The sequence below is a fragment of the Xenopus laevis genome, chromosome 4L, assembly GCF_017654675.1.
Source record: "Xenopus laevis strain J_2021 chromosome 4L, Xenopus_laevis_v10.1, whole genome shotgun sequence".
Taxonomy (NCBI): domain Eukaryota; kingdom Metazoa; phylum Chordata; class Amphibia; order Anura; family Pipidae; genus Xenopus; species Xenopus laevis.
The window spans coordinates 13,651,696-13,664,002 of record NC_054377.1 but is presented as its reverse complement, the minus strand read 5'-3'; the positions used below and the strand labels follow the sequence as shown (position 1 = coordinate 13,664,002).

The 12,307-nt window shown below is 40.2% G+C and overlaps 1 protein-coding gene across 2 annotated transcripts in view; it reads right to left on the bottom strand.

Moving 5' to 3' along the window:
- Positions 1-1,962: 1,962 nt before the first annotated feature.
- wt1.L (WT1 transcription factor L homeolog) overlaps positions 1,963-12,307 on the bottom strand; it is a 40,642-nt gene continuing 30,297 nt past the window's right edge. The window contains exons 5-9 of one of the 2 annotated variants that reach the window (XM_041589124.1): positions 10,646-10,748; positions 8,679-8,826; positions 6,464-6,553; positions 5,660-5,752; positions 1,963-2,549 (exon numbers count right to left, since the gene is read on the bottom strand). In XM_041589124.1, the coding sequence (XP_041445058.1) occupies positions 2,428-2,549; positions 5,660-5,752; positions 6,464-6,553; positions 8,679-8,826; positions 10,646-10,748 (556 nt within the window). In that variant the 3' untranslated portion in view covers positions 1,963-2,427. The remainder of the gene's footprint in view (positions 2,550-5,659; positions 5,753-6,463; positions 6,554-8,678; positions 8,827-10,645; positions 10,749-12,307) is intronic. The other variant, NM_001085867.2, reaches the window with a different exon arrangement.

The following is a 12,307-nucleotide window of genomic DNA, read 5'->3' as shown; positions in this document are numbered from 1 at the left end:
CACGTTTGAGTTGTAAGAGTAGATTTTCTTAACAAAAGTTTCTTTCGTTATTCCTTATTTTCCCAGAAAGAGAGACTGATTTATGTTTTCATCGAACCTTCCTTCTCTGCATATTTTCCTGTATTCCTTTTCCGTAGACAAAAACAGTTGTATAGACATGGTCACTGGGCATGCCAAAGAACAGCACAATTTTTACATGTTCACAAGAGTTGATAGAATAATCAGCATTTCTCTATGTACTGTAGTAACTATGGTCTCCAGGGGTGCTGGACTGAATGAGTATGTACAAGGGCTCCCTAGAATTGTTGTAGAATTAGGGGCAGATGTATCAAGGGTCGAATATCGAGTGTCAATTAACCCTCGATATTCGACTGGTGAATTAAAATCCTTCAACTTTGAATATCGAAGGATTTTGCGCAATTCCTTAGATCGAACGATCGAAGGAATAATCGTTATATCCTTTGAATCGAATGATTCGAAGGATTTTTTAATCCATCGATCAAAGGATTATCTTTCGATCAGAAAAAACTTGGAAAGCCTATGGGGACCTTCCCCATAGGCTAACATTGGCCTCGGTAGGTTTTAGGTGGCGAACTAGGGTGTCGAAGAAATTTTTAAAGAGACAGTACTTCGATTATCGAATGGTCGAATAGTCGAACGATTTTTAGTTCGAATCGTTCGATTCGAAGTCGAAGGTCGTAGTCGAATTAGCCAATTTGATGGTCGAAGTAGCCAAAAAAACCATTCGAAGATCAAACAATTTTTCCTCTATTCCTTCACTCGAACTTAGTGAATGGGCCCCTAAATGTATAAATGCCGGGTCCCTAGATGTGCTTTGTCTATGACCACTAGGAAGTTTATAGAACTGCAGTATTTAATCATGGCCACTAGGGGTGTTATATTCTTAACAGTAAAACAGCCCTTTTGTTCTTCGTCCCTTTATTTTCCCTCTAAGACAGACTTAACCTTCCTTCTCTACATATTTTCCTGCCTTGAGTCATTCCTTTCCATCCTTTTTCCATTCCTTTATTATTCTAGGAGTGTTGAAATTAGCCCAATGTATCAATGACCACTAGGATTGCTGCAGAGCCCCAGTTATTATTATTATAGAACATTGGTATTTAATGGGGGCATTGTTGAATCACTGGAGGATACCAATAAGGAAAAAGGCAACTACCATTCGTATGCATAAAGGCAAATATGCTAAGAAGAAATGCTCGTTGTACCTTAAATGAAAATAAATGCAGGAAGGACCAGACCAAATGACTCATTAAAGATGGATTCATACGGCATTAGGTGCAACAAACTACAGGTATGGGATCCGTTATCCGGAAACCCATTATCCAGAAAGCTCCGAATTATGGAATGGCTGTCTCCCATAGACTCAATTTTATCCAAATAATCCAAATTTTGAAAAATTATGTCCTTTTTCTCTATAATAATTAAACAGTACATTGTACTTGATCCAAACTAAGATATAATTAATCCTAATTGGATGTAAAACCATTATATTGGGTTTATTTAATGTTTACATGAGATTTAAAGTATGAAGATCCAAATTACAGAAAGATCCATTATCCGGAATACCCTAGGTCCCGAGCATTCTGGATAATAGGTCCCATACCTGTACCTTACTGAATGTAAGCAACAAACACAGTCTATGGATATGCACTTGAAAGACAGATATTTCAACATTGGTGCCATCTTTGTGGGTTTAGCACGATGACTACAAGCTAGTGGCCAACATGTTGTATATGATATCATAGTGTTTGAATCTGTTCTATAAACATGGATAAAGACCCTTCATGTTAGAAAAACACCTATATCAAGTGTCTGATCAGGCTGCAGACAGTTTTGATATTACAGTGAGTGAACAAGGGAAAGGGTAAGATATGGGATAAATATCAAAATCCAGTTTCCCACTGTTGTAGGAGAAGGAATATTGTAGGAGAAGGAATATCCAACCATTAGTAGCTATGAAATCTATACAGCATATATAGGTTAAACAAAAACAAAGGCTTGTCGATGGGGGTGTTTTCTGATGCCTTGGCACCATGTTCCTGGACTAAAAGTAGCCCTGTGTGGCATTGCTTTAACAGTTGTAGAGTGTAGAAAATAGAATCTTACAGTATCTGCGGGCTTCAAGCATATTCTTAAACAATTAGAGCAGTAACCAACTGAAACACTAATAACTAGACCAGCGGACGCCAAACAGACACTCAATATGCAAAGAACACATCCAAGCTTTCCATTATGTTACTGCTTAGCTCCTTTTGCATATCTTAACGAGAGATGAACAGAATCCCACTTAGTGGATAATGGCAGAAAATGCCTTTAAACGTTTGCACTAATGTTCTATTTATATATATATATATATAATACAGTAGCAGTTTTTTTCCAGTCCCATGGCCGTTCCCTTTTTTTTTTCTAAAGGGCCAGCTGGAGTTTGGTCATGTTCCTCTGGTGCATGTTGTGGTGACGAACCAGTTCATCGGACCTGGCAAACTTCTTCTGGCAACTTGGCCACCTGCAGCTAAAGGGCTTCTCACCTGTTTAAGAAGAAAATATCCCATTATCAAAGAAGAACTTTGCATTTTATTTCTAGTAATCACATCCTAATCTACCTGAAGAATATCTACAAGCAAAGGTTTCTACTCGAAGCACGTGCATAAGCAATGATTTTGCCTATGTCATGTTTTGGGGAAATTTAGACAAATCAGAATAATTAAATTCCCCAAAAGACATTACTTTGTGTTCTAATGAGAACTCAAACGTTAATAAATACTGAAAGCTTTTAGGTGAGTGTAGGCAGTTTGAAAAGACACATGGCTTGGGTTCTTCTACATTAGACCTATGATTCTCTAAGTAAAATGTGAACCAGATTAATAGAGCAGTTGGAGCTAATCTACTTGCCATGGCCAAAAAAGGATCCTCAGACCCAAGTTTTTGATGTAAAATGCTAGCAGATCACGGTTGGGGTCATGACAATTATAAGACTTCTCCACCTTTGTGGGGTTCCAAAGATATCAAAATATATGACAGTTACCACGGGACTTCTCCACCCTCTATTATTTCCTTTTCCCACTTATCTATGAAATCTGAGTAATTACATACATTTTTCTGGATGAATTGGGAAGTCTAATTTTGGCACTTAATCGCTTTATAATTTATTAATTGGATACTTTTTTAACCCTGCATAATCTAAAGCTGTATATAGTGGTGGTAATGAATTATTAAGGATTCATAAGCTCATAAATTTATACTTTTTGATTATTTATTAACTTAACACTCAGTCAATTTACACTCAGTCAATTTAATTATTATGTGAACACTTTTAAGCCTCTGAGGAGGAAGTCAATGAACTTAAATAATTTATTGCACTAGCACTTTAGATTTCGGGGCCGATTCACTAACTTCCAGTGAAGGATTCGAAGTAAAAAACTTCGAATTTCGACGTTTTTTTGGGCTACTTCGACCATCGAATGGGCTACTTTGACCTTCGACTACGACTTCGAATCGAAGGATTCGAACTAAAAATCGTTTGACTATTCGACCATTCGATAGTCGGAATACTGTCTCTTTAAAAAAATCTTCGACCCCCTAGTTCGCCATCTAAAAGCTACCGAAGTCAATGTTAGCCTATGGGGAAGGTCCCCATAGGCATGGCTAACTTTTTTCGATCAAAGGATATTCCTTCGATCGTTGGATTTAAATCCTTTGAATCGTTCGATACGAAGGATTTAATCGTTCGATCGAAGGAATAATCCTTCGATCGTACGATCGCACTTTTTTGCGCTAAATCCTTCGACTTCGATATTCGAAGTCGAAGGATTTCAATTCCCAGTCGAATATCGAGGGTTAATTAACCCTCGATATTCGACCCTTAGTGAATCAGCCCCTTATAGTAATATATGATATATATCATCCAGCTCTTTCTAAAGAAGTCGTTCTACAGAATCTTGCAGGTAATTTAAAACACGTTTTAATTGATAAGGAAAGGATTTCTCTTTTCTCCAATAAATAAATTTGAATACACTGATGCAAATCAGATCCCTTTTTTAATCAATCGAAGTAATTCACTTAACATAATTATTAGACTGACTAATCATAAGATAGAGTGCTGGTGAGTACTATTTAATGGAACATTTTGCTTCAAACCCCAAAGCCCACCTTCATGCCTATATTTGACCACAGGCCTCCTCTTAATTCTAATTTGTGGAGCAATTTGATCCCCTTCTGCTATGGTTAATGGGCAGTCTAATTTGAGCAGATTAGGAGGTAACAGCTTTGAAGTTTTTTCCGTGTGTGACTTTCCCTTATCTTCTCTAAGCAACGACTGGCATATGAATATATATATAATATGAATATTATAGATTAAATCTGCATTCTACAACATCGAAAATCGGCATTTTTACCACCATGCATACAGAATGTAAAAACAACATTGAACCTCTGGGGTTAGATAACTGGAAGTAAAGCAATAAATCCACCTACATGTAAAGAAAGATCAGGATTACTATGGAAATGAACTCTAAACTCTATGGGGCCGATTCACCAAGGGTTGAATATCGAGGGTTAATAAACCCTCGATATTCGACTGGGAATTAAAATCCTTCGAATATCGAAGTCGAAGGATTTTAGCGCAAATAGTTCGATCGGACGATCAAAGAAGTAATCCTTCGATCGAACGATTAAATCCTTCGAATCGAAGGATTTTAATCCAACGATCGAAGGATTATCCTTCGACCAAAAAAAACTTAGGAAAGCCAATGGGGACCTTCCCCATAGGCTAACATTGGGTTCGGTAGGTTTTAGATGGCGAACTAGGGGGTCGAAGTTTATATTAAAGAGACAGTACTTCGACTATCGAATAGTCGAATAGTCAAACGATTTTTTGTTCGAATCCTTCGATTCGAAGTCGTAGTCGAAGTCGAAGGTCGAAGTAGCCCAAAAAACACTTAGGGGCTGATTAATTAACCCTCGATATTCGTCTGGGAATTAAAATCCTTCGACTTCGAATATCGAAGTCGAAGGATTTAGCGCAGATAATACAATCGAACGATCGGATTATTCCTTTGATCGAATGATTAAATCCTTCGAATCGAACGATTCGAAGGATTTTAATCCAACGATCGAAGGATTATCCTTCGACCAAAAAAACTTAGGAAAGCCTATGGGGACCTTCCCCATAGGCTAACATTGAGTTTGGTAGCTTTTAGATGGCGAACTAGGGGGTCGAAGTTTTTTCTTAAAGAGACAGTACTTCGACTATCGAATAGTCGAACGATTTTTAGTTCGAATCCTTCGAAGTCGAAGTAGCCCATTTGATGGTCGATGTAGCCCAAAAAACACTTCGAATTTTTTTTTACTTCGAATCCTTCACTCGAGCTTGGTGAATTAGCCCCTATTCTTTGTTGACCAAATGTAAGAAAATTTAAATAAATCCACCCTGAGGATTGGATTGAGTGGCAAATTGTTACCCCTTTTGAAACGGATCCATAGCAATGTAACAATAATCATATTCAATCAACATTCCCACAAGTAAAGACTTCCCTGGCCCCGTTGTATTAATAAAACTCCATGGCCAACGTTTACCTCATCCCCATGCTGAAGATATCAACAATATAGTAAAAAAAAATATGAAGAAAAGTATACGCACTTGTTTTACCTGTATGAGTCCTGGTGTGAGTCTTCAGGTGGTCGGACCTGGAGAACTTTCGTTGGCAGGTTTTGCATTGGAAGGGTTTGACGCCTGCAACGTAATCATGAGATTAAAATTGAATAACTATATGTGGTTATGCTCTGTCACATCTACGGTCCAAACAACTTCATATATGCAGGGTGAAGCCATTTATAATGGCAAGCAAAAATCTAATGTATCTTCATATGTGAAATAAGGCCACTAGCTAGAGAAGTGATCACCAACCAGTGGCTTGTGATCAAACAAGTTGCTCACCAACCCCTTCAATGTTGCTCCCAGTGGCCTCAAAGCAGGTGCTTATTTTTGAATTCCAGGCTTGGAGGCAAGCTTTGGTGGCATAAAAGCCAGTTTTACAGCCAAACAGAACCTCCTGTAGCCTGCTAGTCCACATAGGGGCTACAAATAGTAAATCACTACACCCCTAAGCATGCTTGTGTTGCTCTCCAACTTTTATTTAAATTTGAATGTAGCTCACTTTTCAAAAAGGTTGAGGATTACTGAGCTAGAGAACAGTGAAAAATACCCCACATTATTCCTTATGTTTTGCTTTTTCGATCACTACAGGTGCCAAAAATAGTATCTTGGTCTTCACAAAGAACTGGGCTTAGTTCTTTGCAAACCTAATTTTTAGGCTTTGGAACCATTGTTTCAGGAGACCACCCAATCCTTACTATAAAAATAAATAAATACAACTGTTCAGCCATTGATCTGTGTGCCTTTCCCCCAGAACTTAACCTGATGGATCACAATACATTTACAGACCTGTGTGCCTCCTTTGGTGCCTTTTAAGTTGGTCTGAGCGAGAAAATCGCCTCTCGCAGTCTTTGAAATCACACTGGTATGGTTTTTCCCCTAAGGAGGCAAAAGATAAACAATTAATCTTGACCACTTCCAAGAACAAACATTAGAGATCGTACATTAACCTTTAAGCTAAACAACGATGAGGGAAGCAGAGAGGAGCATTTTGGTAACAACACAGGAGATGTTTGACACTGTCCGGCCAACCATAGCAGCAAATTAGTAGTTAACTTTTACTTGTGGGGCAATTGCTTTCCTGGATACCACTGAAAGACCATGTAATAAGTCAATTAAGGCAATTTGTAATGTCAATAAATGACATTTGGGGTGAACACTTATTTGCTGCCCCATATATCCTTGGAACACCAATGTTTCTGCAACCTTCTAATGAACGAAGAGGGGATTTAAATAAAAGCAAGTGGGAACTAATCCAAGTTCCAGAAGGAATCCACTTGATGGCAATGCCTCAGAGTCTGTCTCTCCTGAATATCATCTTCAACTACAGGCTTCAAGTCTTAGCTTTTATATTTCATTTAGAGTATGTGGACTTCTTGGTCCTGCTACAGTGGAAGGATAAAATTAAGATGGTCCATGACTTGGTAGGACGACATAGGTAGAGGCTGATTTTTTTTTTTTTTGCATTATATATATATCTGTAGATTCCTCTTTGTATCCCAGGGCTACTTCCATGTATAATACCCCAGAACCCATTGCAGGATAAATGAAGGGCCAGTTACATATTTAATACCCTGGAAAACATGGCAGGAGAAATATAATGCAATTTCATATATAATGCCCCAGAACAGATGACAAGATAAATATAGTGCCAATGTCATACATCCCAAAACACGTAGCTGGATAAATACAATGCCAGTTCCTTATATAATACCCCAAAACCCATGGCAAGATAAATACAGTGCAAATTCCATATATAATACCCCTGAACACACAGCAGTATAAATACAGTGCAAATTCCATATATAAGACACCAGAACACACAGCAGTATAAATACAGTGCCAATTCCATATATAATACCCCAGAACACACAGCAGTATAAATGCAGTTCAATTCCATATATAATACCCCAGAACAGACAGCAGTATAAATACAGTGCCAATTTCATATATAATGCCCCCAGAACACACAGCAGCATAAATACAGTGCAAATTCCATATATAATACCCCAGAACACACAGCAGTGTAAATACAGTGCAAATTCCATATATAATACCCCAGAACACACAGCAGTATAAATACAGTGCCAATTCCATATATAATACCCCAGAACACACAGTAGTATAAATACAGTGCAAATTCCATATATAATACCCCAGAACACACAGCAGCATAAATACAGTGCCAATTCCATATATAATACCCCAGAATATGCTGCAGGATAAATACAGTGCCAATTTTATATACAATGTATGTATGTATATATATTTTTATTTGTATAGCGCTCCTTGAGGGTAAATACATGGCAGGATAAATACAGTGCAAATTCCATATATAATACCCCAGAACACACAGCAGTATAAATACAGTGCCAATTCCATATATAATACCCCAGAATATGCTGCAGGATAAATACAGTGCCAATTTTATATACAATGTATGTATGTATATATATTTTTATTTGTATAGCGCTCCTTGAGGGTAAATACATGGCAGGATAAATACAGTGCCAGCTTCATGTATGATACTTCCATCCTGTTTGTTACAGGAAATTGATGTTGGTGTTGGTTTAGGGGAGGCCTTTTTTTAAAATCTACCCATGTAGGGAAATATCTCTGCATGTTGAAGGGTCAGAATAGAAGTCTACCCAGGACTCTGACTTTTACCTTTGGGCCCAGTATGGGTGTAACAAAATATAGATTTGAATGGTCCCCAACTGTTATGTCACAGGTCAAGACAGTGACAAGAATATGAAACTTGGGTAATTGTAGGCTCCTTTGGAAAGGGCATAGTGAGCATTCCAGCTACTCCCAAAAAGTATTTCCAATTTATAAAAGCTCCAACAGGATTGATGGGGATTTAACTCTACTATAAATAAAAGAGAAACTAGCATGTGCACAGATGCAGCTCTTTTGAGTCAAGTAGATTCTGGGTAATGCCCCTGACCTCCTAGATATTGTATCTAAGAATAACCTTAATGATATACTGCATTATAGTTGGTACCTGTGTGTTTCCTGCTGTGCATCTGCAAATGCGACAATTTGAAGTATCTCTTGTTGCATCCTGGGTAGGCACACATAAATGGCCTCTTCTCATTGGCTTCTGTTGATCTCACTATAGCCGGGGTCACTCCAGGCACGCGCCTCACATCCTAAGGGGGAACAACATATATCACAATGCATTAGGAGCGTCCATACTCATAATAAACATAAATATGCTGCCAATAAGTGTTAGTGTCATTGCTATATTAAATCAAGTGAATGTTAAGGAGAAACTTATTTTTTTACACTTATTCTATCCGTTGCTCACCAATAAAAATCCTTTATTCTGACGAAAGCAGCTGTTAATTACTCTCACTAATGATACCGTGTGCAAAGCAATGAGTCTTCTGTACAATAAATGACCTTTGTGTCAGCCGAGTAAATTCATCATTACGAATCACCAGGGATTATTTTCATCTGTAAACTCCTCCGCACTCAGCAAATTCACAATAATTCTATCCTGTTATAGCACAGCAGGGTGTATACGGCTAATCAGCGCCCACTCCAGCACCAGACTGTCATTCCATGCCAGGAACTACGTATGAATCACGACTATGTTTGTAGATATATATATCGCCGAGGTGTTAAAGGGATAAACACACCCTGTACACAAGGAGGTTGTTACTCATTTTAAGGACAAGTAAAGTCAAAATCAGAAGGGGGCGGCAATTTGTTAGACACCCATTGGTCGCTAAAGTTTCACCCACTTTGTCTCATTTCCTAATCATATTCTGGTGCTGGAAACTAGATTCCAGAGCGTGGTGGTGTCACTGTTCCTGTTAGTGCCCCTTGTAGTTCACTAGTCTGGGTTCATGTGCAGTAAAGTAGTTCTTGACATACTCAGACTTAAAGGAAAAGGAAAGCTACTGAGGCAGTTTATTGCCAATAGATTAGCCACAATAGTGCAAACTATAACACTATATTTATTCTGTAGAATGCTTTACCAGACCTGAGTGAACAACTCTAGAAGCTCTCTCTGATAGTTTAGGATAGCAGCTGCCATATTAGTTTGGTGTGACATCACTTCCTGCCTGAGTATCTCATAGCTCTAGGCTCAGATTACAGCAGGGAGGGGAAGAGGGAGGGGAAGAGGGAGGGGAGCAAACTGAGCATGCTCAAGCCCTAGCCCTGGAGGTTTAAGCTGAAAACAGGAAGTCTGATACAGAAGCCCATGTGTACACAATAGAAGGAAAGAAATGTGGTGTTTCTTTTGACAGAGGACTCAGAGCAGCATTACTTTGAGGGTTTACTGGTGTATTTATAAAGACCTTTCTGATAAAGCTTACTTCGTTTTAACCTTTCCTTCTCCTTTAAAGAAGAGGTACACCAGGCCAGGGTGATAAACTAGGCACTTTGGTCATTGGGGGTGTCTATCAAATTGGCATTGACTGTTATTTTTAACATTACTTGCCCTTTGATTGTATCTTGCATAGATACCAAAGGAATACCACCTTTACAGGGCCCATGTTCTAAATGGTGCTATGGGCAAACTTGAAAATAGCTGTGTTTTACCCACAATGCAACATTGTAAGCCAGCATTCCAATTGAGCAATTGTGCTTGCAGCAAGCTTGCAAGTTGCAATAGCAAGTTGGAGGAAACACCTCTAGGTACAACATGCAAAATGGGCCCCTGGAATAACCACTTGCTCAGGGCAGGGTTCCCTTACACCAGAGTCTTCCTTGTTCCCTGTTCTGCAACCAGTTTAAAGGAGCATGCGTAGATGACTCTTGTGCATCTTAGTGCCCTTGCACTGCTGCCCAGGGGCATCAGTAACAAGCCCTTATAAATCAATGAAGAAGCTCTCAGCAGATGCAAGTAGTATGGCAGCTCTCTTCAATATGTAAAATGTGCTGAGTATGCTGTTTGAGTTATCTTCATACAAAACATAGCATTATCATAGATCATCAGTGTATCGCTACTGCACTTACTTGAATTCCTCTAAAGACCCCGTGTGTGTGTATCCTGTACTGACCCCCGCAGCTGTACAGCATTGGCGCGCTGTGACTGTCGTTTTCATAAGTCGTCCCGTGACTGCAAATAAAACATGAAAAACATCAGAGAGCCATTTTATCTGACTTTAACCTTAAAGTCCAGTGATACTGATATATTTATATATTGCTCATGAGTCAGGTACAATTAGTGCACCAGAAACTGCTTTGTGGTTTAACAGGGTTGGACTGTACCGGTGGAACACTGGGAAAAAACTAAGGATGCACCAAATCCACTATTTTGGATTCGGCCGAATACTTTGCAAAAATATTTGGCCGAATACCAAACCGAATCTGAATCCTAATTTGCATATGCAAATTAGGGGTGGGAAGGGGAAAACATTATATACTTTCTTTGTTTTGTGACAAAAAGTCACACGATTTCCCTCCCCACCCCCAATTTGCATATGTAAATTAGGATCCGGTTCAGCCCGGCAGAAGGATTCGGCCGAATCCTGCTGAAAAAGGCCGAATCCTGGAAAAAAACCTGGTGGGCAGGGCCGGAACTAGGGGTAGGCAGAGTAGGCACGTGCCTAGGGCGCAAAGCTGAGGGGGCGCCAGGCACATACCTGCTCTGTCGCCTACCCCGTGTCCGGTCCCGTGCTCTCCCCGACTGCCACTGGCTTGCGCTTCTGCGCATGCGCGAACACATTTTGCGCATGCACGCTGGAGCAAAATTCCGCACATGCGCGCTGGCAAAAAAACGCAGTTGCGCGCTGGCAAAAAAATACGTGCATGCGCAGTCAAGCGCGCACAGAGCTGGCGCCGTGGCCCGTCAGGTTGCCTAGGGCGCCTGGCCGGGTTGGCCCGGCTCTGCTGGTGTGGCTCACTGACAAAGACTTGCTCCAGATGAAGACCTGGGAGTTGCTGCCTCCCCACGGCCCTGAAAGTGGCTGCAAAAAAAGAGAAGCCAATAGTGATGGGCGAATTTATTCACCAGGCACGAATTTGCGGTGAATTTCCACACCAAAATTATGGAAGTGCGTTGGAAAAGTCGCTCACTTCATAACTGTCGTGCGTCAACATTATTTGGATGCCCATTAACTTTAATGCCAGCAGCAAAATTGATGTGGGCGTCAAAATTCGAGTTTCTCTAATGTTTCTCCGTTTCGCGAATTTCGCAAAGTTTCCGGCGATGCGAAATGAGACAGATTTGCCCATCACTAGAGGCCAAGGTATGCAACAAGGAACACACTGGGGAGGAGGGGGGTTCCAGCGCTGGGTGGACCTCATGGCTGAGGCAGGGGTCCTGGGGGAGGTGTGGTGGTCCTGGGGAGGGGCGTGGGGGTCTTAAGGTGGAAGCCTGGACCACCCAGTTCGACACTGGATAAGAACCTTGGCCTAGAACTAAGATTCCTGGAAATACAAGAAGACTAAAACTAGGATGGGGGGTAGATATAGTTAACAGGGGTGTAACTACAGAGAAAGCAGACCATGAGACTGCAGGGGGCCCAAGTGGTATAGGGGGCCCCATGAGTCTCTAATTAATGAGCAATATTAATATATGTTGGTAAAATAGTACAACCTCTAGACATGTTGGGGGCCTTCAAAATAATTTGCTATGGGGGCCCAATAACATCAAGTTACGCCCCTGATACACAC